Genomic DNA, 26900 nt, shown 5'->3' with positions numbered 1-26900 from the left:
GTCTAGCCACTGAGGGACTCTGGACACAATATGACTCTCTCACCTGCTCTGGCAGACAGAGCCCTCACTGGTCGCCACCTTTCCTCTGGCGAGGAAGGTGCCCAAAATTCTGGAGCCCGTAATAGAGTCTGTCCCAGAATTTAGGTTGCTTCTTTCTGTCCTGAAGCTGTGTAGCTTCTGTGGTCCACACTCTTGACAGTGCAGACTGGAGCCCGAAGCTGAGTCCCTTCTCCAGGCCGCCCTCTCCTCGGCAGTGCACTGGAGCAAAGCACCATGTGAATCTTATGTAGGTGTTGTCATTACCTGATAAGGGTGTCGGGGGATCAGGGGCAGTCGTTTGGTGGCTCCTTTTCTTCTTTGCCAGTAAATCCCTAGGACAAAAAGAACATGGGATCTGATGTCACAGCAGGAAAGTGTCAGCGGGGAAGGGACCCAGAGAGCTCCACAAGTGTCATCCTGAGCTCAGGACGGGTCCCCTCAATCTGTTAATGACCTCACTCAACTTAAGCCAAGCTAGGATTTGTAACTTCAACCCAGAAAGCAGTTTCAGAACGAGCCAAGGTGGTGTAGAGATGGAAACTTTATTAAAGGTATTTTACTACAGGCTTTAAGCATGAAGGTTAGGTGAAAGAGAGACCCTCAGGGTGAAACCAAGCTACACCTGAGAGTGTGGGCTCCAGGAATAAAGTCCTAATTAATTGTCTCACCACTGCCTGTATATGAAAACCATTTGTGGTTTTCAAGCAACACCTCAAAAGGTTGCTAAGGAACATCTATTTCCTTTTCTCTCTTTTGATCAGTGAGATTATAGGATGGCTTTAGAGAGGCACTGGATGGAATGACATAGTCTGATCAAGTAGAATCAGGATTCAGTAGGATTACATAATGGGACTCAATATATGTCCATTCTTTGTATAATGGGCTTTCTGGTGAGATTCCTAGGGGACTGAAGGCAAAAGGCCAAGCTGGGAGAAAGGCTGTAAGCAGTTGCAATTGTGCCGGAATCCTTGCTTCTCCTCAGAGAGCAGTGGCAATCTGATGGGTTGATGGGTGAGGGGCTCCTTTTTCCCTCTCACGTCCCTACGGTTTCCCCCGTCTTTCTATTCCACCTCAACAACAGCAGTTTATTTTTATGAAATAATAGCTCTGAAATATAGAGAAGGCAGCTCAGATAATCCTTAACTGCTGTGTCTTCATAAGGAGCAGGGCGAGGAGGTGAGGTGAGCCAGACAGAGCTCAGTAGCTCTCAATTTAGTTTCTCCATGTGCGTTTTTGGTGCCATTTTGGATATTTCAGTAATTCTTGATTTATAGCAAACACATAGTGAGTGAAATGATAATAATGATGATGATGATGATGATAATAATAATAATAATAATAATAATGATAATATTCTGTGTACTGTTACCCAATTCTCTAGATATAAGTTGCTGATCCTTACTGTATTTGATGGTGATTTTTTTTCTCTTTTTTGTTTACAGTAAAAATTGTACTTATTCCTGTAGGCCAGGAAATTATAATGCCTGTTAGAGTTGATGCTCCATTTAGATTCCTCAAGGAACACTTTGCACACTTATTACGTATCCCACATTATGTATTGCAAATAACACATGAAGGTAAGTTTGAAGGCTAATGATTTTATCAAGATAGTTCTGGTTTTAACTTGTAATTCACCCAAGATCTTTGATTGTAAAACTATCTTAATATTTACTGTTTCCATGTTATATTGTGGTAGCATGTTAAAGTTCATTTAACACACTTTCATGAATATATGTTTTATTCTGTATCCTTCGGATATAACTGAGCATTCTCAGAATCATGTCCTCAAGTAGTTTACAGACTAGCAAGGAAGGAGTGCATGGGGTGTCAATGTACCATGGAGGCGCTCTCACCGCAGCAGCCTCCTAAACCTGAAGTTTACAGAGGAAGGAACCTGGACAGCTATAGACTGTTTCAGTCACTAAAGGCGGTAACTATTGGAATAAGTCCCAAAGGGGTGGGGGAACTTGGTACTTTAGGAAAGTGGCAAGAAATTTTGCATGGGTGGAGGGGAAATGAGATTGAACAAAAATGGGTGATGAAGAAGAACCCAGAAAGTGTAAATAAAGACGGTTTCTGAGTTTCCTATGCAGTAAGGTAGTTCTCCCAATTACGTACATTTTGCAGATGTTGCTGAGAGTGTCTGCTAAGTCACTCAGCCTTAGGTTGTAACCAGATAGGGTGTTTGTAACTGTGGTACTCTGTCAGGTTAGCATAACTGATATAGTTATGTAGGACACACAGGAACCGATCCTAATGTTTATAGTAAAATAGCTTTTGTGTATTGACTTATAAAGATAGTTTCCAAAGAATAAGTTTAGTTCTAAATTAATTTTTAAGAGCCTGGGGGTGGAATGATGGCACAGCAGGTCAAGATACTTTAAACCTCGCAACTTGAGTTCTATCCCTGGGACCCCATGGTGGAAGGAGAGAACCTACTCCTTCAAGCTGTCCACTATCACTCCTGTGCCATGATATGCACACACACACACACACACACACACACACACACACACACACACACTGAATTACATAAGTGAATAAAATGCACTCAAAAGCTTTAAACCCTACAAGAGCGAATGAACTGCAAACGTTAAGGTGTATTGAAGTATTCAAACAGCCAGGTGGGTGGAGCTGAGCTGTCCAGTGACTATCAACAAAAGTGGTGACTAATGGTGATCACAAAGGCTGGCATGTTGAGTCCTTAAGCATGTTAGCACTTCTTTAAAAGATTCCAATGATTTCATCATTGATTTACACAACAACCCTCTTGAGGGAGATACTGTTGCTAACTCACTGGAAAGTAAACTCAGGGAACCTCTATACCATCAGTGTGCTAGTAAGTGGCAGAGGTTGAACTGTATGACATCAAAGAGAAAGTTTAAATATGGGACATTTATTCAAACATGAAGTTTAAAATTGGAGGCCATAAAGAATGCAGAGCTCCAGGAGAGACTAGAGACTCCGAAGGGGCTCAATTCTTAGCGTTTTATGACCAACCATTCTTCTTTATAGTTACCATTGTAGTAACCACTGGGTACCAAGTGTGTGTTGGCACCATGCTGAGAAATGTGAGATTCCTTGCCAACCAAGCATCCTTCAAAACAGGTGCTTGCTTTATTCCAGCATGAGGGCTGTAGTTCAAGCTCCAAAGTCCGTGCCCGCTCTGGAGAAGAACACAGGACTGAGGACTGAGGCAATGTGTGTCTAGGTGTGCCATTCTGTCTGGATCACACAGACCAAGTCTTTACATGTGATCCCTTGCCAGAGCAGCCATGTTGCTGGATTAAAATTCCTTTACACTTCTTTTTTTATTAATTTGCAACCATATACATATTTATGATAGCACGATGCTTCAGTAAGTTGTAATATAGAGCAAGGTAATTGAAATTTCAATCTATTTATTTTCCAGTTATTTATAAAATCTATTAAATTGTTTTTAGGTATAGGTTCTGCCTTGTGGACTTGTCTGTATGAATATTATAGCATGAGGTAGAAATCATTACATTAAGTGATTTACTGACATGTGTTCCTACAGGCAGCTTTGTTATTTTCCATTTCCTTAACATAGGAACATCTGGTTGATCACTGCATATAATGGTGACTATAGCTAATAGCATGCATGCATTATATGCTTGAAAATTACTAATACAGTGAAATTGAAGTGTTCTCACCAAAGAAGGTAAGTACGTGAGTAATTTGTTTGTTAGCTTTCTTTAACCATTTCACAACATGGGCATATGTTGATTGAAATATCCTTTGTTACAAATTTAAACATATATAACTTTCTCAGTTTAAAATAAAGAATAAACAGAAATTTCTATCTCTTTGCCATAAAACACCGTAACGTTTTCATTTTTCTTAGGGATCATTGTTGGGAATAATGAGTCTCTAATACAATATGGAATCAAACCACAAGAAATTGTTCAAGTGGAGGTGTTCTCCACACTTCCCGACCAATATCCAGTCAGAAGAATAGAGGGCTTGAGTGAGGGCTCCCAGATCATAACGGTCACCATTCAGACCGGTGAGTCCTTACTGTCTGTTAGACCACGTGTTTTGGTATGCCCTTGTCAAACTTTCCTTCAGCCTTGACTTTAATTCCTTAGGCATCGATCGCTATGAGGAGGTAGCGGTTGAGATCATAAAATCTGACTTCCACAAGCCATTTCTTGGTGGATTTAGACATAAAATAACAGGACTAGAATATCACAACGCTGGAACACAAACTGTACCTAGAAAGATTCCTGAAAAAGACAATCTGTTCTGTAGGGATACTCAGGTAATATTTTTATTTTTCTATTTATGTGTGTGGCAATAATATACTGGATGATCCCCTCGAATTTCTCTTTAACTGTGCCCCAATCTGCACAGCTTTGGGACTGACCTCACTGAGGTGACAGGTAATGAAGAGACGATGGGAAAGCTGGGATATGTTGAGTCATGTGCTCTGATAGAGACGTACCAGTGGCCCAGAGACTCGGTACAGTTATTATATACCACTGGATATGGAATCTACTGTGGAAGGCAGAGGTTTGCTTATTATAGACAGCTGAATAAGGAGGCGGCTCAGCTCTTAGCGGGTGTCTAGGGGACAGTTTCAGACTGTAGCCATCAGAGAGGAGGAAGCTGGGAATGATATTCTCTTCACACACTGTCAGCTTCCTCACTGTGATGAAGGCTTTGCTGTCACTCTGAGGCTGACCTGAGAAAGCCTGACCGGTCCCAGGATCGGAGGCACTGGGGTCCTTACCAGAGCCGTGCTCATGACAGTGATAGACACGCACTCAGGATGCCGTCCACTCCCCATATAAATAATGACAACTAAAATAGTCACGCTCCACTTGCCGATGCTTGTAAGATTTCCTTTACTATAGAAGTCACGTAGTAGGTGCTTATTCTTAATGTTTTCATTTTAGACAGTTTTTCAGAGAAAAAAGCTACAACAAACTATGAATACCACCTCCACTCAGATGACTAAAATCGGCGTGTATGTATCAAACATGACCGATAAACTGCTCAAGCCAGGAAATTACTTCTCAGCAGCAGAATACCACGCTCGACGGTTGAATGCGGTAAGAGTGTTCATTGGGGACACTTACTAAAAGGTAGAAGCCTGTGCCAGCTGTTCTCTGTGTATTTAAGCATAAGTGTGAGTTGCATTCCACTGCTACTAAAGACAGCCATGCTGAGAATCCCTCTACAGAGATAACCAGAATTAAAAATTTTACCAATTCTTTCTGTTCCCTAAGGAATCTCCTCAGATGCTCTCGTGTAGCCTCTTGCCATTATGAGACTTCTCAACACTTCTGTCCCTTACCTTTATGCCATTCTAGTCACATGAGGACAAAGCAGTTTGTATTCTCTAATAAATATATAATCTCTTCAATTTTTTTATTGTTTGGATAATTTATCTTTTTTCACCATTTCCAACCTAATTGATCTTTTACAGATAAATTACAATAGTATATCTATCATCTACCATCATTTGGGTGTGAGTAAAAATGACCTGAAAGTAGACTCTCTCTCTCTCTCTCTCTCTCTCTCTCTCTCTCTCTCTCTTCTCTCTCTCTCATGCCAGGCTCTTTTCTATCCTAATCAGACCAAGATATTCAGAAGTTAACATGGAATTCAAAAAACCTCAAGCCTGTTAACTCTGCTCTCCCATGGGAACTCTACCAGAGCCAACTCTGGGCTAGCTCACTAACCTGGCTGTATCTCTTGGCTTTGTCAGCGCACGACAAAGCTGTTTGGAAACGGGCCAGCATCAACTGCAGCATGGACAAAGGTCCAGCTTCCTCCGGAGCAAAGTGAGGAGCGTTGTGAGATGTGTCCCCTCTCTGAAGATCAGCGCAGCGCCTCGGTTATACACCAAGACTGTGTTTCTTTGTTAAGGAGTGTTAGATCTTCCGGGCAGGGCCCGGGCACCGCCTTCTCACTGATGTCAGTTCCAACAGTGAAGTTCTCGACAGTTTGTGATTTTAGAGAGAGAACAAAGTCTCTCGGTGAGGAAGGGAACAGCAGTCATTCGAAGAGAGGGGTTGCAGCGAGACATCTTGAAGGTGCAGCGAGTCCTCAGGAGAAAGAATCTTGCTTTTTTTTTTTTTTTTTTTGTCTGACTTCATCAGTGCCATTAGATTGCCAGCCCTTGCGCTTTTTTTCTTTTTAATTTTTATTTTTGAGATTGCAATATAATTACATTTCTCCTTTCCCTTTCCTCCCTCCAAACCTTCCCATATACCTCTTCCTACTTTCCTTCAAATTCATGACCTCTTTTTTCACTAATTGTTATATATGTGTGTGTGAGTGTGTGTGTGTGTGTGTGTGTGTGTGTGTGTGTGTGAGTCTGTATAATACTGCTAGTTATGTGTATTTTATTTTTAGAGCTGACCATTCATCACTGGACAACCAGTTTGTATGCTTTATTTCCCCCCCCCCGGGGAAAACCACTTCCCTTGCTCCCAGCTTTCCTCAGTTGCCTATAGTTCTTGATGTTAAAGCCTTTTGGACTTTTCCCTAGGTATATAAATTGACTACATGAGTGCTACAAGACATGATTAAGGGCAAGGTGTTTATCATAGATATGAGGGAGAAAAGAACATAGGCATCTGGAAGAGTGCAGAGAGGAGGGAGAGAAGGGAGTGGACCGAACATGGTCAGGAGACTGGACCTGGCCAAGGCTGAAGCAGGAACAGTGCAGAGAGGCAGAGAGAAGAGCAAGGTATGGAGACAAAGAGAGGCCCGAGCACGAGAGTGCATAGCAGAAATAGTGGGGTTATAAGAATGGGCATCTGCGGGGGAAGGAAGCCCATGAACTTTAGAAGTTTAGGGAACGGAGGAGGCTTAGCAATGCATTACTTGTAGATTCTCCTTCAATAGCTGTGTCTTCACCAGCACTGCATAGTTAGCTAGGTTTCCTGTATCAGACATGGTCATGTTGAGAAGGTCTTAACTCCTATTATAGAGCTGCCATTGTGTGTGTATGTGTGTGTGTGTGTGTGTGTGTGTGTGTGTGTGTGCCATTATTGCACTCTTGATGTTACCATACTATGCCTGCCATTGATGTGATTCACAGATGCCATATCTGGGTGGGATTTATAGTAACTTCCCTCCTTTGGAAGCTTGCATGGTACCTTCTGATACCATGAAAGCTAGCCCACAGGGAGACAGCATTCAGTGAGTTCCAACTCAGAGATCTCTGGATCCTGTTTCAGAAGTGTATAGTCTCTTCAGCAACAGAGATCGACTGTCCACCTCTTGATCATGACCAAAGGTGATAGCAACTAGAAAAGATCATACTGAGTAAGGTAACTCAGACTCAGAAAGACAAATGTTGTATGCTCTCTTTCATTGGAGGCTCCTAGCTCCAAACCATCAGGTGGAAATACAAAGCCTACAGTAACTACGGAAGCCCAGAGAGTAAAATGGGACCATTGCCAGTATCACAGAAAAGGGAAGCAATAGATTGGGGGAATATCACAGTACTGTTAATCTGATCAGGAAAATGGCAAAGTGGGAAGTCTTTTGGAGGGAGAGAGAGTGAAGTAGAGAAGGATGAGGGTAAGGAGGTGTATAAGGCTAAAGTGATGTGAAAGGGGGAGAGAGATAAAAAAGAAGGCTCCCTAGGGAAGGTGGAGAGAGGAGAAGGAGACAGGTGAAATAATATGAATGCCTGAAAAGTCACAAGTAATCATTTTATTAGCTAACTACTTAAAAACTATAATTCATGCAGTTCTATGTATAAATATACATTTATAATTCTAATGAAATTTTCTAATCTGGACTGATAATGCTTCCTCCAAGTCGAAGACCACTGAACAACCATTCCCCACTCCAATGCCAGACATGAGAAGCCTTCTTTTGAGTTGTTGGTCAAAGCTGCCCAATAGACTCTCAAACCATACAGCCTATTGACATTGTCCTGGTTTCTTATGTAAGCACAGGAAAGCTTTTGTAGTATTTAAAAAGCGTTTTTTTTTGTTTGTTTGTTTTTTTTGTTTTTTTTTTTTTGCAGCCTTAATTCCTTTAACAAATTCAAAAGCATCCCATGCTAATACATATCCTATTTATTTACTTATTTTTATGTTTAAAATGTCTTTGTTCTTTTAATATTGGCTGTTTTATACTGACACCTTTCCCTTTACTCTAAAGACACTATGTCTAGTTTGGTCTTACTTCTATTGTGTTTCACGTTAGTAAAGTGGTTTGGAAACCGTAGCTTTAGAATCCAGTGGAGAGCTTGTTTCTGTGTTGGTCACTTGTTCTTCAGCACCTCAGGGGTGGCACCTGGGAATTCACACTGGTGGAAGTTTCCAGATAACCACCGATGCTGTTAGGCTGGGCTATCCTCTGCTAACTGCTTTTACAAGTGATTCTCTTCACAAAGGTACACCGCTCTTGCTGTTCCATTAGGGGCCTTCTCTTTTATTGGCTCTCTAAAAATGATCAATTATTCTTTGGTATATACTCAAAGGAAGTTCTGATGTGGTTAGAGAAATTAAAACAGAATATTTCCCCTCTTGGCCACCCATGTTAATTTTTCCTTGTGACCCAGGTGGCATCTCTTATAATATCAAGTAATTGTGGGGAAAAAAAAATCACCTGGTTTCATGTTCAGGGAGACCATGGAGACTCTACTGGGTAGACTATATCTAGTGCATGTCTACACAAGGCCAGGTCTACACAGCGGAAAAATTTCCTTCATGCTTTCAAATAAAATAATGGTCTAACAGAGTCTCTAACCTCCTTGCCATGTGTTTAGAAAATGCAATCCTATTGTAAATACGTATTTAAACTCATCGCCACTCTCTAAGCTACAGATATTGAAGATTTCCAACTGCTGTAATGTTTACTGAACAACCCTTGAGCTGAACACTTTCCATGCCTATTGCTATTGTAGAGACAATAGGTGGTTCCTCATGCAAAGCCAGACAGGGAGGAAAAGCAGGAGATTTACATTGACTTTCTCTCTAGAGTCTGTGCTCTTACACACATACAAATAGTCTTAGAGTAATGTATGGCTAGGATTCAAAGCCAAAAATAGTGGCTCATCATTCATAGTTTTATATTAGTGTGCATAATAATATCTCAGAAAGAAATAAAGCCAGTATTGTTTTGTTGTAGAGTTTGAGCGGACACAATCCTTTCTACCTATCTTTATGCTATGATCAACAAGCCAGGGACAACTTCTATTTCCGTTTGCCTTAAACACAGGTAATAGTGATACAGACTGCCTACAGGCGGTGGCACGCTAAACGTTATGTAGACAGCTTAAGAAAACAAAAGAAATTAAGGCTGGAGTGGGAAGAAGAGCAAGAACTCCTGAAGATACAAGAGAAGGAAGAATGGATACGAATGGACTATTACCGGAGGCACAACCCTAAAACAACTGAAGACTTTGAGCTCCTTTACAATGCTCTGGAACGTAAGTGCCACAGGCGCCTTACAGCTCAAGCAGGCTTGATGGGAACAAAAGAAAGACACTGTTGTTGTAGGGATCTCTGATAGGAAAATCTGTAAAATTACATACACATGTATGTATGTATCTATACACATGTATGTGTGTATCTATACACATGTATGTGTGTATCTATACACATGTATGTGTGTATCTATACACATGTATGTGTGTATCTATATGCATGTATGTGTGTATTTACATACTTATATTTATATACATATGTATGTGCACATATATTTATATTTATATGCATATATATGTGCACACATACATTACAGATGGTTGTAAACCATCATGTGGTTCCTGGGAATTGAACACAGGACCTCTGGAAGGAGCAGTCAGTGCTCTTAACCACTGAGCAATCTCTCTAGCTCAAGAATCAATTCTTAAATTGTTGATTCAGTAGAGAAACTTGGTAGTTTTTTAAAAAAATCCTATAATCATAAGATTAATGTTCTATTATAGTAGGAATCTATGAGAATAATGTTTCAAATCATATCTGAGTTAACCAAAGATGTCACTATTATTTTGTCACGTTGATGGACATTTGTGAAAATATCAGAAAATACCAAATTCTGTCTTATATAATACAAATCACTCACTTCTTGCAAACCTGTTTCCCTAACTCTGAATAGAATACACAATTTCAGTTAAATCTTATCCAATAGAGTGAAAAACACAGAATATAACACTTATGGAAATACATACGTGAGTTCCCTTTCTGTAGTGACTAATCTTAACCTGTTTTATACATGACTATATAAGAATTGTATAGAAAAAATGAAAATAGAAAATTCTTACCTAGGAAATTTGTCAATTTTTACACATTAGAATTATGAATGAAAATATTTTGAAAAAGTAAATGAATTGTGGGTATTATTCAATATCTGTCTACATGATCAGTGTTTCTTGCCACTATTCAATTTAATACAAGATTTTCATGCCACTTCTCTAACTGTGCCTTGTAACTGCTGCCCTCTTGTGGCTCATAGTAATAATTGCATGGTTTCAACTGCAATTCATAAATCCAAAGTTTTTTTTTGTTTTTTTGAGACAGGGTTTCTCTGTGTAGCTCTGGCTGTCCTGGAACTCACTCTGTAGACCAGGCTGGCCTCGAACTCAGAAATCCACCTGCCTTTGCCTAAACATTTTCTTATTTTATTTATTTATTTATTTATTTTGGTTTTTCGAGACAGGGTTTCTCTGTATAGCCCTGGCTGTCCTGGAACTCACTCTGTAGACCAGGCTGGCCTCGAACTCAGAAATCCACCTGCCTTTGCCTAAACATTTTCTTATTTTATTTATTTTTATTTTTAAATTGGATATTTTATTTATTTACATTTCAAATGTTATCCTCTTTCTCGGTTTCCCCCAAGAAACCAACTATACCACCCCCTCCCAATGCTTCTATGAGGGTGTTCCCCCACCCACCCTGCCTCCCCACCCTAGCATTCCCCTACACTGGGGCATCGAGCCTTCCAAGGACCAAGGTCATCTCTTCCCATTGATGCCCGACAAGGCCATCTTCTGCTATATATGCAGTTGGAGCCATGGGTCGCTCCATGCACTCTTCGATTGGTGGTTTAGTCCCTGGGAGCTCTAGGGGTTCTGGTTGGTTGATATTGTTATTCCTCCTATGGGGCTGCAAACTCCTTCAGCTCCTTCAGCTCCTTCAGTCCTTTCTCTAACTCCTCTGTTGGGGATCCTGTCCTCAGTCCAATGGTTGGCTGAGAGCATCTGCCTCTGTATTTGTCAGGCTCTGGCAGAGCCTCTCAAGAGACAGGTATATCAGGCTGCTGTCAGCAAGCTCTTCTTGGCATCCACAATAGTGTCTGTGTTTGGTATTTGTATATGGGATGGATCCCCAGGTGGGGCAGTCACTGATTGGCCTTTCCTTCAGTCTCTGATCCACACTTTGTCTCTGTATCTCCTCCCATGGGTATTTTGTTCCCCCTTCTAAGAAAGACTGAAGTATCCACAGTTTGGTCTTCTTCTTGAGCGTCATGTGGTCTGTGAATTGTATCTTGAGTATTCCGAGATTTGGGGCTAGCTTCCACTTACCAGTGAGTGCATACCATGTGTGTTCTTTTGTGACTGGGTTACCTCACTCAGGATGATATTTTCTAGTTCCATCCATTTGCCTAAGAATTTCATGAAATCATTGTTTTTAATAGCTAAGTAGTACTCCATTGTGTAAATGTACCACATTTTCTGTATCCATTCCTCTGTTGAGGGATATCTGGGTTCTTTCCAACTTCTGGCTATTATAAATAAGGCTACTATGAACATAGTGGAGCACGTGTCCTTGTTACATGTTGGAGCATCTTTTGGGTATACACCCAGAAGTGGTATAGCTGGGTCCTCAGGTAGTACTATGTCCAATTTTCTGAGGAACTGCCAAAATAATTTCCAGAGTGGTTTTACCAGCTTGCAATCCCACCATCAATGGAGGAGTGTTCCCCTTTCTCCGCATCCTCACCAGCATCTGCTGTCATCTCAATTTTTGATCTTAGCCATTCTGACTGTTGTGAGGTGGAATCTCAGGGTTGCTTTGATTTTCATTTCTCTGATGACCAAGGATGCTGAACATTTCTTTAGGTGCTTATCAGCCATTCAATATTCCTCAGTTGAGAATTCTTTGTTTAGCTCTGTACTCCATTTTAATAGGGTTATTTGTTTGTTTTTTTTTCTGGAGTCTAACTTCTTGAGTTATTTGTATATACTGAATATTAGACCTCTATCAGAGTTAGGATTGGAAAAGATCTTTTTCCAATCTGTTGGTTGTCTTTTTGACTTATTGACAGTGTCCTTTGCCTTACAGAAGCTTTGCAATTTTATGAGGTCCCGTTTGCTGATTGTCGATCTTGGATCACAAGTCATTGGTGTTTTCTTTTTAAAGACAGTCTTTCCTCAGAAATAAAAAGCAAAATGATATTTATTTAAGATGGTAAACATTATCATCTAATATATATCAGACAAGGTTGTCTCCAGCTGATGTCGATGTTTGTATCCTTTTTATAGCAGTAAGGCTTGAGTACCTGTATTCTGTTTTTATTTTCAACATAATATTTTTTACTGATTACTTTGGAATTTCACACAATGCACTCTGATTACACTCATTTTCCTCCCAGGTCTGCCCCCCCCCCATCCTCATTACCACTCCCCGCAAAGGAAGAAAGACTCGCTTCCGCTCAGAATGAGTGCAGTTTGTGCAGCCCACACACTCAGTGGAGCATGGCCACACCCCCACTAGCCAGCCCCTGAGCATCAGGTTTCTCAGGAGGGCCAGGAGTACCAGGGCTTGTCTTGTGCCTTTTCAATTTTTATAAAAGTAGAATTATTCAGAATGAATGCTTACACCTGTCTTTTAAACTTCCATATTATAGTGTGAGTTCTGACGGTGTTGCTCTATGTGATTCAGGATTTCATCTACATTTCTACAGCCTGAGAGATGGGCTATCAGCATATAAGAGTCAGTGTAAGACATTCTGTTTCCCTCATAAGGGCTTTATAGAAGAAATAAATTGACAACTAATCCTTGGCCCATGGACCACTCAATAAGATCAAAGAAATAAAAAAGGGAAGGAAAGATAAGACGAAGCTAGTAAAAAATGTTTTTTTTTGTTTTTTTTTTTTTTTATTTCTTAAAAGTGCGTCATTACTTTGAAGTCGTTTCTAAGAGGACTGTGAGAGGTATTTCAAGGGAGCCCTCTGGGGGGGGGTGTCTTTGAAATAAGCTCCTTTGGTTTGAAGAAAACAGGGGACTTGGTGGTAACCCTTGTCCTGGAAGGTTGGTGTCTGCCTGCACACGATGCAGGATGCTAGGGATCTGGAAGAGAACATTGCTTGTATACGACTCCCAGGATATTTTGAGCAGAAGCCCACAGCTGTCTATGAAACCACACAGGAGAGAGTCTTCCTTGTCTTGTTCAATGGGCAATTGGAGTAATAATAAGATTTTGTCAGTAAGAGGCTCAACTCTAACTGCCAGCACCCTTAGAAGCAGTTTACCTGGAGCTTAGGCATCGCTCTCTGGGCCAGTAGACTTGGAGAACAAGGAGGTTTAGCTAAAGTGCTCCAGGCTAGTCAGCAGGAATATCTATCAGGTTGGAAGAAGAGGGGCTCTTCTAAGCTAAGCAAGAATGCGCATTCTCACCCTTCTCCTAAACACTGGGCAAAGAGAAACAGCCTGAAGATGAGAGGTTAGGAGAGCCGAGCTCCAGAGGCATCTATCCTTTCTCCAAACCTCCTCTGTGGGCTCTGTCCTTCACACCTTTTACCTCTGTTGTATAGCTGTTTCCTCTGGATCAAAATAGTCCTGATACTGTAGCAGGAGGGCTCAGGAAGCTCACAAAACTCACCAGGAACTTAAATTCTGTAGCTCCTCCCTGAGGCCCTATAAGCAGTGTATTATAATCACTTAACAGTCGCTGGGGCAGAGGAGGAGGCTCCTATAGTGTATCAAACTTTCCATCCCTGCAGGGGACTTCCCATCTCTGGGAGTCCTCACTCAGGGTGGTAGGACTTTTTTTTTTTTTTTTTTTTGTGATGCACCTAGCTGCTCAGGTCACTTAGGCCATAGGTAACTGTGATAACTAGTCCCCGAGATTGTACTTGGAGATGTTAATTTTTTTGTCTGTCATTGTTTTTGTACCCGGGCGAATAGCCACTTCATAACAGCGTGCCTTTCATTCTTCTAGTGGTGTCTTTGCTAGAGCGAATGAAGGTCTTCACCTTTGATAAAGTTTATTTTATCAATTTGTTTTTATACAGATCATGTACTTAGTGTTATATCTAAAAATTCTTTAAACATGGAGTCACATCGCTTTCCTTCTGTGTTTTCCTCTAAAATTTTATAGTTTTATGTTTTATGTTTAGAGATATAATTCATTATGAAATAATACATGAGTTATACCTCATGCAAGTTGAAGGTAATTTTTAAATGCTTTGGTCTCAAGCATCCACTTGTTCTCTCTATATTTGTTGAAGACACAGTGTTGTCCTCATATCTTTGTCAATGCCTCACTCTCTGTCGGCTACTAAAAGCAAAGTACTATAGGCTGTGCAGCTTATAAACAATACACATTCAAGCATGCACTGCTTGTTTAGGCCTGATTCATAAGAGCTTCATCTAATTAGTGAGAGTTTCACTACCTAGTCATTTCCTGGAAACCCAGACTAAGACCAGTGCCTTGAGGAGAAAAGTTCACATGTGAATTTTCACACTCATTTTTTTTCAACTTTGTATGAAGTCAGCATCTTGTTAGATGCAGAGATGCTTAGAGTGATGTATTAATACATAGTCTAATGACAGAATGAAATTTTATCATTATGAATTTCATTATTTCTTATAATATTCTTTACCATGATAAACTTGGGCTGATATCAATACATTCCTCTTTTCCCTCCCTCCTCCTCTCCTTCCCTTTCTCTCCTCTCTCCCTGCATCCCTTTCCCCTTTCCTCTTACCCAAGCCAGTCCCACCCTCTTTCTGCTTTCTTCTGTTCAGATCATCTCACTTTGTAAAGTAAGCTAGCTTAGAACTTGTGATCCTCCTGCCCATGTCAAGATTCCAAGTGTACATCTCTACGTCCAGCTCAGTTTACTTTAGGTCACTGTAGCATGATGTGCCTTTCTGTATTCTGTGATGTTTGATCTTTGTGTCTCCATTTGATATTATCTTTAAAACGTAATCAGATGACCTATGCCTTTTCATTGGAATGTATGGATAATAATTTACATTTAATGTGTTATTGAGACAATCTTGCATCTTTCTTCTGTATTTGTCCTTATTTTAAAGGTCCATTTGATTTAGATGTTCACCTGTTTACTGCTGTGTGTTTAAGTTTACCCACCTTTATCTAATTTATCATTTTCTCTTTCTAGCTCCTCATTTGATGGTTTTGTGAGGTGTACGTTATCACTTTTCAGGCCATTTGGCCTTCCAGTTTATATTAAGTATTTTAAAATATGGATGTATATAAACTGCCATGGGAGATAAACTATTATAGCTCCTGGGATTTCTCTCCTAGAGATTACAAGTTCAAATAAGATGTTTCAGAGGGAACATAATCATCCTAACTTGTCTAAGAATAAGGGACTAATCAACTTTATTATTTCCAGTTAACCAACCAACCAATTCCAATTAACCAGTTCCTTTGATATGTTTTTCCTCAAAATTATTTGTAGTTACTGTCTTCCTTATCAGTTAAAATCATGTTCCTCCCCAATTCTGATGTTGACATCCGAATTCTTTGTACCTCAAGTGTGGTTTTATTTGGTGCCGTTTAAAAAAACAAAAGGACCAAATAAAGAAAAAAATAGATATATAAGCATGCCTTAACACAATAAGGACTGGTGTACCTATAAAAATATTTGATGAGTACATAGGTAGAATATAGTGCAGAGCATTATAGGAGAAAATGAGAGGCTTCAGGAGCAAAGAAGGCTGCCAGCGTTTTAACCTTAGGCTCATGGTCTCCAGCGCTGTCGGGGAAACAGAACTTTGTTGCTTGACACATGAAGTTCTGCGTGTGCTTTGTTGTGTCAGGTCCAGGAAACGAGCACAGCATTTCAGTGTTCCCGACTGTTCTCATCATCATCTTCAGGGCATGTATGCCATACCAAAGGGGAAGACGCCCCCAAACCCCCACTTCCCACCTTGTTATAGCTCAGAGGGCTCTGCCCTGTGACTTTCTACTACTCTTTGGTGGTTGGCACACTGTATGGATGTGTTTCACCATCTAATGGAGTGCTTTTCTTGTAATTAAAAAAAATTATTAATTGTTTTATCAGTTTACATTTCAAATGATATCCCCCTTGCCAATCACCCCTCCACAACACCCCCATCCCATCTCCCTCTCCTCCCTCCCCTTTGCCTCTGTTGAGGGTGTTCCTCCAACCACTCACCCACTTCTGCTTCACAGCCTATCTTTCTACACTAGGGGGGAATCAAACCTCCACAGGACCAAGGACCTCCCCTCCTTATCTGATGTCAGATAAGGCCATTCTCTGCTACATATGTGTCTGGAGTCATGGGTCCCTCCATGTATACTCCTTGGTTGGCGGTTTAGTCTCTGGAAGCTCTAGGTGGTCCAGTTAATATTGTTCTTCCTATGGGGTTTCAATCCCCTTCAACTCCATAATAACAGTCCTTCCCCTATCTCTTCCATTGGTGTCCCCGTGCTCAGTCTGACGGTTGGCTTCGAGCATCTGCATCTATATTGGTCAGGTGCTGGTAGAACCTCTCAGAGAACAATCATATCAGGCTCCTGTCAGCAAGCCCTTCTTGGCATCAGCAATAGTGTCTGGGTTTGGTGTCTGCAGATGGGATGGATCCCATCTCTGCATGGCCTTTCCTTCATTCAGTCTCCATTCAGACTTATTGTTTTCATTTCTAATGAGCTCAATAGGCAACCTTGATTTCAAATGTCATAGCAATAAACTAACAAAAACCTGAAAATTGATACTGTGTGGAAGTGTGTCTGAATATACTTGTGTATTTCCAGATTTCAACATGTCTTAAGTATTGACATAGAAAAATAATATATCCCCTTTTCACGTTTCCAGGCTAGTTTGGATAATAACTGCATGACCTAGATTTAATTAGGCTCTGGATGTTTTAATGTAAAACCAGGAAATACAACGGGCTTCCTGATACCAGTCAGATTTTATTCTCTTTTCTGGGAGCAACTTAGTAATTCTGTGAGATAAATATTCTCAGTTGTAATTTCTACAAGAAAACAATTTCCCTTTATTCATCTACTGACTTTCAGTAGATGGGGTTTGTCATGTTTCTTAAAGTTATTCTGGTTGGTAAAGCTACTTTCAAATAACAAACTCATCAATCATAGATTTCCTGGACTTTGATAATATAGTTTGGTTCTCAAATTTACAATCCTTTTGCTGAAGGTAATTTAGCTTTTACATTTCAAAATCCTCTTGCTGGATAGATTTAAGCTGTACAGTGTTTGAATAATGTATTCCTGATAAACGATAGATTCCTACAAAGAGCTGGACTAGCAATCCTTGACCTGATATGGGTGGTTTCAACTTGAAATATGAGAGGACAAGGAAATATCCTCATAAGATTGCAAAACACAGTATGATAGCATACTTGGGAGGCCAAAACCCACACTTAAGTCTCTGATGCTTATTTAATAATTCCTCCTGAGTATTAAAGTAAATCTGAATCTTTAATAAAAAGTGAATGCTTTTTAACTACGTAAGTTCATATAAATGAAATACGTTTTGAAGTATTCCGCAACCTTTTACAAGAGAGTAACCATGCCTGTAACACAACAGTAGGGAATACTTATGCTTGGGTTATGTCTATAGAACAAGAAATAGACTCTTCTGTCAAGAGGTATCTATTCAAACAAACTCTAAAACCCAATGGTGAAAAATGCTTGGCATTAAATGATGATAAATGGAAAGAGAAGCAGAAACTCTGGGTTTGTTTGTTTGTTTGTTTTTTGTTTTTTGATTTTTTAACAACCCATCTGATTAGAGAGAGACCAGTAAATGTGTTAATTCCTTGAAGAACAAAGTAGAGCCATTTCACTTTATGCACCATAGAATCTTACAGAGTTACATTTACATGATAACTACAGACATATTGGTGAATATTTTTTATCAACAAAGAAGTGACAGGAAAGTAGGTACAATAACCATATAAAAGAAAAGGCTTTTTAAATTTCAGAGAAAGAATAGGTTTGATTGTGTGAGCCTAATGGATTTTGAGAGCTTCCTTAGAAATATCATCCTGATACTGTACTCACATGGTATTTCCATGAAGAGGGAAAGACTTAGCTGACCACTGAAGTGAGCTCTTTGTTGTAAGCCAATTGGTAAGTTGCATCTTCAAAAGAAAAGATATCGTGGCTTTTGGTAAAAGAGTGTATCCCACACAGCTAGACTGCCTGAGTTTGTGTCCTGGCCCACTCTCTAGCTGTGTGTCCTTGGGCAGGTTACACAGCACGCTTTACCTCAGTTTCCCTTTCACCAAGGCAAGAGATGATAGCACAAGCTCCTTTGGCTTGTCAGGAGATTCAACAAGGCTCTGTGTGTGAAGAGCTTATAGATAAACCAATTGCATTTTGTCTTGCTTACTACAGCTATGTTTGTAACTGGTAGTTTCCCTTCTTGGGGATGGACGCAACATGATCACATGACTTTTGATATAAACATTCACAATAGCCAGTGCATAAAATTTTCTTTTATGTCAGGCGCTGGATGAATGTTGCATTTTCTGATTTCATGTTGTTTATCCTGGCCAGATTTCCATGTTTCAATTTTGGTGTCATTTTGTTTCAAGCATGCCTCCTGAGAGTATCATGCCTTTGTTCCCACACAAGATTCCTCTGTTTTGGCTGTTGGGAAGGCAGCTCAGTGGTGAAGGGTGCCTGCTGTTTTCCTACAGGACTTGAGTTTGGTTTGAGGCACCTATGTTGGCTGGTCCACAACCACCTGCAACTCCAGCTCTAGGGGATTTGTCACCCTCTTCTGGTCTCTCTGGATACATGTAGCACACACACAAAGACAGGCACACACACAAGACAAGCACACACACATGGAGATAAATAAAAATAACTAGGAGAAATCTCCAAGATTATTGTTTTAATCTGCAACAGAAATATGTAAATATGATCATCCCATATTTAAACATAACTTATTACCCTCTATTTCCTATTCTCTCTCTCTCTCTCTCTCTCTCTCTCTCTCTCTCCCTCTCTCTTTTCTTTCTCATTCCTGTACAAACCAACACAGTTATCATTGTTTTCAATTGTAATTTAAAATATCTGACACACTCTTTAGGTTTTTAAGGGATGGTCACTATCAAATGCTTTTAAAGTCCAGTCTTTTCTCTAGCTTTCACTCATGTAAGCTGAGATTTACCACCTCCTTCTACAAGTCTCACTTTGTGAGATGACACTGTTGTAGTCCTCAGAACAGTGCTTGCAGATTCTGGGGACAGTTTATTGACCCAAATAAATCTTCATTATGTCATGGATTGTACATGCCATTGACATATCAAATTCTTTTCTTATTTTCATTCCTGCTTTACATCTCTATCTTTCTCCCTCCTTCGTATTTCTTGTCACTTCAGTCAGGAGAATGTTCGGAAGGTTGTGCAGAAGTCTCTGTCTTGACAGGAATTTGACAGTGTACTTTGAGTGGTGTGATAGGAAACAAGGAAAGGTTGACCAAGATGTGAGAAGAAATTGTGTCACATAATGTACAATTTAAAGTGAAAGTGTTTGTGCCTCAAGAAGGGAAAATGTAAGAGAGACACGATACAACCTTCAGTCGCCCAAAGGGATGGCATGTAGCTCAAGAAATTGGTTCTGTGGCAGGCAAATTATTCCTGTCCAAGTCACTGAGAGGAGGATGCATGATCAAATGTACAATTGAGCAATTTAATTTCTAAGGTATTTTCCTTCTGTCAGTGTAAGCCTGACATTTTTGAAATGTGAAATGAAAAAGAGTTTTCTTCCCCACATTTACTTTATGTAAGGATTTGAGCAGAATCCTTATGAAGAACCTATCTGCATCTAGAATTTTTGATTTAAATTTGAGGTATGATGTAGAAATTCCTTTGTGATCAGTATTTAGATAGAATGAGTTTCCTAAATTGTTTTCTTTGGGAATTTTACTATATAGTCTTGTGATATAGTCACATAGCATCATCGTTATTTATAGTGACCGTGCTTTAAAATACCTTAACTGAGTATTATCGTGTAAGACACTGGTTTGACTTCAAAGTAAATGCAGTTACTGTATAAAATTCGGTGATGTGATGTGGGGTTTTGTAAGAAATAGAACATGATACAATACATGTGGTAAGCAATATAAGCTGTTCTGTATAAAGCTACAATTTTGGGTCTTTAAAGAGTCATATACTAAACTGAAATAAGAAGTAATAGAGAAAAGGCAGAGAGACTAGAGAACGTCAAAAGAAGTCTTCAGACTTGTAGAAGCTGAAAAGGTAAGTGAAGAGCATTGATTGTAGAAGACGCAAAACTGTTAGGAATACTTAATACTCCTGAGTCACAATTCTTTTAAAATAGAGCAACGACCCGTGTTTGATTTCCAGGATTCACATAAGGTGGCTTATAGTCACTGGTAGTCTCGGCTCCAGATGAGACACATCTGGCCTCCAAGGGCCTCTATATTCACATGTACATCCTCACACAGCCATAATTTTTTTAAAAAAATAAATTTCTTGGGGAAAAAAGCTGCAAATTTTGACAACTCAAGAACCTTTCCTGCTATTTCCTCTAGTCTGGCGGCAAGAAGAAGTTACCCAAATTTGCCATTATTCAAGTGAAGCTGAAAGGAAGGCTGCTCTGTGTGAGCTTTTGGAAAAAGAGACGCAGATGATTGCTTCCATCGGGAGACATAGGTCTGCTGCTCGTATGGAGAGGCAGGATGTCGCTATCCAAGCTTTTCTGGATAAGGTTAGTCAAGTGATTTTAACTGGAATGTATTTTGAGTTTAACCATGAGGAATAATAAACTAAAGGAGAGACCTATACCACAAGAACTTCCATAAAATTTTGACATTTGGATAGTTCTTCAAACTCTACATATTTGCTCTTTTAATACAGCTGACTATTCAAACTATACCCTCAAATAACAGAGAACACGAGAGTCTCATGTTCCTGACCCAGGGGATTTGGTTATGGGGGAAAAGGTGAAGTGATTATTTGAATTTGGAGAGTTTTACACTCTGATAGTGCACAAAGTAGTAAAGTCCCTGAATGCCTGGGCCTGGGGCACCTAGTGGTTGCCACAATAGTTGTTAGTTGGAGATCTGTGTTTATGCTTCAGCTCACCATAGTTCTAGTTAACTCAACATTTCTGACCAATGACTATACGATTATTGAAAGGCAGGAAAGGGCCCCCAATGGAGGAGCTAGAGAAAGTACCCAAGGAGCTGAAGGAGTCTGCAACCCTTTAGGTGGAACAACAATGTGAACTAACCAGTACCCCCAGAGCTCGAGTCTCTAGCTGCATATGTAGCAGAAGATGGCCTAGTCGGCCATTATTGGGAAGAGAGGTTCCTAGGTCTTGCAAACTTTATATGCCCCAGCACAGGGGAACACCAGGGCCAAGAAGTGGGAGTGGGTGGGTAGGGGAGCAGGACAGGGGAAGGGTACAGGGAACTTTCGGGATAGCATTTGAAATGAAAATAAAGAAAGTATCTAATAAAAAAAAAGAAAATGTGCAATTAAGGGGAAAAATAAACCAATTACCCTTTATCGTCAAACTGCCTGTTGATACTGAAAGCCCGTTTCCACAGTAACAAATTTTTAATTGTCTGATATTTCCAGACAATTAAAAGCTAATCCATCCATCCGTCCATCCATCCATCCATCCATCCATCCATCCATCCATCCATCCATCCATCCAGAAAGAAGAAGAAAAGGATACACTTTTCCGTGATACATACTGGTCACAATTCTCATTCGCTGACTCTTGTCATCTTAGAATATTTTTTTAAACTACATTGTTAATTCCTTTAAATGCCCTTCTGTCATCTCGTTAGGGGAATCTTCTATGTGACTATGTGGTTATAACTGGCTTTGATTTTAGTTCTGGCTCCAGACTGGATCCTTAGGAACTTCTAAACCACACGTCCAATTAATTCCTACTGTCTTCAGCCCTTTGGAGACCCCAGGCATACACCTCACCTGAACATGAGCCCTGTTCTTTTTGTTTTTAAACTTTTTATTGGTTATTTTATTTACTCACATTTCAAATGTTATGCCCCTTCCCAGTTTCCCCTTCGAAATCCCCTATCCCACCCTCTTCCCCTGCTTCTATGAGGATGCGCCCACCTCACCAACCTAGCATTCCTCTATGCTTGGGCATCAAGCCTTCACAGGACCAAGGGACCCCCCTTCCCATTAATGCCTGACAAGGCCATCCTCTGCTACATATGCAGCTGGAGTCATGGGTCCCTCCATGTGTACTCTTTGGTTGGTGGTTTAGTCCTAGGAGCACTGGAAGGGTCTGGTTGGTTCATATTGTTGTTCTTCCTATGGGACTGCAAAGCCCTTCAGCTTCTTCAGTCCTTCCCTTAACTCCTCCATTAGGGACCTCGTATGAGCCCTGTTCTGTAGAGCTCATGGAACCTCTCTCTGTGAGTGCTGCATCTATTCACTTGCTCTACATCAGCAGTTCTCAACGTGTGCTTCGTGACCACCTTTGGCGGTCAAATAACCCTTTCACAGGGGTTGTCTAAGACCATTGTAAAGTACAGATAGTTACATTATAATTAGTAACAATAGCAAAATTTAAGTGATTCTGGATATCCTACTCATCTGGATTATTTTGTTTCCACATGAGGTCATTATTCCAGTTTAAGTTCTCAGAGCTCTGTTCCATCATCCAAATGACTACTGGGAAGATTTTCATAGGGACACCTGGATCCTGTCCTTCTGTATTTCCTTGTGGGAGCTATGATTTTAATCACCTCTTGTCTGTGCAGCCCCGTCATCCCATTGTTGTCTTATCATCATAATTTTTTTTGTCTACTACACTACTCTGCTCAGTCATGCTCAGTTGCTTGCTCGTCTCCAGAAAGACCATGTACTTTGATGCTTTTGCATCTGACTCACTTCTGTGTGATGCTTTTGTATCAGGCATGCACCTGATGCATCTGGGGTATTTGTAAGAGATGGAGGCTTCTGGGTACCAATGGGCAAGAAAGACAGGTAGCACTCATCCATCCTTATGTGAAACTTGTCTTCTTCAGGACGTCCTCTTTCTGACTTCTCTTGGTTGTCAGGTACTTTCCCTTTCAAGTGAGCATGAGTGCTCCCCTTCTTCCAGGGAAGGAAGGGTTAATACCCCCTTTTCTTGAAATTGCACTCATTGCTCTTATGGGACTCATTCTCTTCTCTGACTTTATATGCAGTAATTTATTATTGTATATAATGTAACCTGGTCTACACAATGAGGTGTAGGTCAAACAAGGCTACATATTAAGACCCTGTCTCTAAAGAAAAATCTTGAAAGGGGATCATAGCCTAATTTTATTGTATGTAATATATCATAATATGCCCTTATAACCTTTCACTCACTCACATACACACACACACACGTTTTGTATTTAATGTTTTATTTACTTAATAAATAGGTTAGGATAGCCCTTCAAAATCTGTAGCTTGTGATAGACTTTTGAGATTTTTCTTTTAAGACAGGGTCTTACTATGTAGCCTTGGGATGGCCTTGCACTTCATTGTGTAGACCAGGCTGACCTCAAAGTCGCAGACATCCAATTGCCTTTGCTTGTGGAGCACACACATCTGGCCAATTATGATATTCTTAAGGTAAGAGATATGTTTTATCTCTATGTCCTCATACCCTTNCACATTCTTTACAAAGATTATCAATGCTTGTTTATGGAGGAGNACAGGAAAATATGGACAGACAACAATGGTATGGATTTCATATTCCAAATATAGAANAAGTCATGTAACTGCCATTATTAAAATTCTCAAATATTATCATTCTAGAAAAGACATATTTGGGATAGTTTGGGTAACAGTGGCCCCATAGGCTCACATATTTGGATCATCAGGAGTCATCAGGGAGTGGAANTCTTTGATATGATTAGAAGGATTAGGAGGTATGACCTCATTGGGGAAAGTGTGTCATGGGCTTTGGGTTTTAAAAAGCCCATGCTAGGCCCAGTCTCTCTGCCTCTCTGCTTGAAGATCAGGGTAGCTCTCAGGCACTTTTCCAGCATCATGCCTTTCATGCCTGCTACCACACTGCCAACCATGGTGATGAAGGACTGAGATCTCGGAAACGAAGTAAACCTACAACGACACGCTTGCTTTTATAAGGGTTACCTTGGCCACAGTAGCTCTTCACGGCAATAGGGCAACTTGGACAATATTTCTCACAATCATAATTTGAACTAAGTTTATAGTCTCAACAAGGTGCTTATCTTGCACCTGCTGTACAACTAGGTGCTTTACATGCCTCTAAGCAGTGTTTGAAATTATATATGTGTAAAGTCCATCAGTGGAGCAAAGCCCAAATATGAAATGGACTCTAGAGTTGATTGATATCATCATCCTTTCTCATGAAGTATGACATGCTAAGAAAATTCTTACATGAATCTCATCCAAAGTAAAGACACGATGGAGAGATATTGTTGAAAAGAATTTCTATGAGGAAGATCTGGTTATGAATTCTAATTACTTCATAAGAAGTGGAATCCAAGGCTTGAGCGACTCTGAATGAACAGAGATCTGCCCTGTAACAGGGGCATGGTGGGAAGGCTGGGACAGTGGAGAGAGAATTTGAATGTTGCCCTGGGAAGTAGACTGAGGAGACAGCTGGAAGGCAGGGAGGGTGTTCATTTGACTTTACTATTAAGAAAAATAAAACATTAAATACCAAGTGCTTGTGTGTGTGTGTGTAAGGTTGTAAGGTCAGGGAAAAGCAGAGCAACAACTGACCTAGTGTTCTTGTATTCTGAACTAGTCAAGGTGACACCCTTGACACCACTCTAACACAGGGTCATCTAAAGTATGTTTTTGTATACAAAGCTGTACTAAATATCTAGATAAAAAGGTGGATGCTGGAGGCTTCAGTAGGAATTACTTATGCTGGGTACGTTCTCCATGTCTGTCCGTTCTGTGCATCCTCATGCTCATGCCTGCCCTTGTCACTAAAATCAAGGAGTTGCAGTTCATTCCCTAAATGTTGAAGCAACGCACTGTTGTACAGGACTCTTTAAATTGCTGATGAAACAGCTTACAGTTAATCCCAGAAGTCAGTCAAGGTCACAGTCAAGGTCACAGTCAAGGTCACAGTCACTTTATCTTAGATGCTAAATGTAACAAACAAGCAGAGTCACAATGCTACATTTCTCAGCAGCAGCACTGTAAAGATATTTAAAGCAATATTTTACTTTTGTTATCATTTAGGAATAACTTAGGAGAATAAACATCTATATTTAGTTTCAGTTTAAACGCATTTACTCCAACAACTGTGGGATTTATTGAAACCACATTCTTTTTTTTTTCCCCACCTTTTTTTTTTTTTTTTTGGTTTTTCGAGACAGGGTTTCTCTGGGTAGTCCTGGCTGTCCTGGAACTCACTCTGTAGACCAGGCTGGCCTCGAACTCAGAAATCCGCCTGCCTCTGCCTCCCAAGTGCTGGGATTAAAGGCATGCGCCACCATGCCCGGCACCTTTTTTTTTTAAATTAGATATTTTCTTTATTTACATTTCAAATGCTATTCTGAAAGTTCCCTATACCCTCCCCCCCTCCCTGCTCCCCTACCCACCCACTCCCACTTCTTGGCCCTGGCGTTCCCCTGTACTGGTGAAACCACATTCTTTAAAAATCTTATACTGAACATATGATTTCTCTGAATAGTGACGGACATGCTTTTGTTGGTGAAATCTAGAAATTGAATAAATGGTCCCTACAGTTCTAATTCTTAATAATGATAAAAAAGTTCACTCAGGATTTTTGAAAACATTAACTTGTAATTTACCACATGGAACATTGATTTCTGCAGGTTATCAGACATTTAGAACTGACAGATATACTGACTTAAGGGAATTCAAGTCATGACATCTAAACGGAAGGTCAGCAGTTGCCTTCTGGTTTTAATGTTTTGGGTGCATTTTAGCAAACTATATGAAGACATCATTTGCATTTCTGCAAGAGCTCATCCCTAGAGTTGAGGCTGTTCATCCCCGCCCCCCCTTTTTTCTTTCATACATCATTTCTCACAGTCACAAGCTTAAGAAACCTACAATTTCTGTGAGCTGTGCTGTGTACATGCTTTTTCTCCATGCTCAGGTGGCCAACAGCTAGCTAATGGGATAGAAAATGCATCTGCCTTTCTCTCTCTCTCTCTCTCTCTCTCTCTCTCTCTCTCTCTCTCTCTCTCTCAGCTGTGCATTTAACAGGGGGTCATTGTGGATGAATAAAACCCTGTTGCTGTATAAAAGAAAAGTTGATCACTACCCAGTGACTTTTGGGGGGCTTAACTTTATGCTTCATTTGTACCCTTGGGGACCTGAGAATTAATTCAGGAAGAAGAAAGGAGCTATTCTCCCAGTGCAGCCATTTTTTCTTCTCCTGGGGAGGCCTGCTGCTTCGAAAGCCTTTGTCATCTCCCCACCCTCCAGTCTGTCCTGCTGTTCTTCAGTTGCTCTGCTCCACAGCCTTTGCTGCCTCATTTGTTGGCAGCTAAGTGGAATTTATTACGCTTCCATTTCTGAAGCCATTTAAGACCATGATTGTTGTACATCTCTTATTATAGCCAAAGCATTCAAAGAAAAAGGAACCGGGGAAGGGAAATAAGCAAAGTTGACATTTTCCCTCATCAGAGAAAAAAAAAAAAACAAAAAAAACCTTAAGGC

At 40.3% G+C, this 26900-nt stretch overlaps 1 protein-coding gene across 1 annotated transcript in view; it reads left to right on the top strand.

Moving 5' to 3' along the window:
• Positions 1–26900, top strand: part of Iqub (IQ motif and ubiquitin domain containing) — a 57625-nt gene that overhangs the window by 6951 nt on the left and 23774 nt on the right. Inside the window, exons 3-8 of the mRNA XM_021191394.1 lie at positions 1482–1616; positions 3905–4066; positions 4149–4321; positions 4959–5114; positions 9253–9463; positions 20783–20958. Of these exons, the coding sequence (XP_021047053.1) occupies positions 1482–1616; positions 3905–4066; positions 4149–4321; positions 4959–5114; positions 9253–9463; positions 20783–20958 (1013 nt within the window). The remainder of the gene's footprint in view (positions 1–1481; positions 1617–3904; positions 4067–4148; positions 4322–4958; positions 5115–9252; positions 9464–20782; positions 20959–26900) is intronic.

This window comes from Mus pahari, chromosome 2, assembly GCF_900095145.1.
Source record: "Mus pahari chromosome 2, PAHARI_EIJ_v1.1, whole genome shotgun sequence".
In the NCBI taxonomy this organism is placed as follows: domain Eukaryota; kingdom Metazoa; phylum Chordata; class Mammalia; order Rodentia; family Muridae; genus Mus; species Mus pahari.
This window is presented reverse-complemented; position numbering and strand designations above follow the sequence as displayed.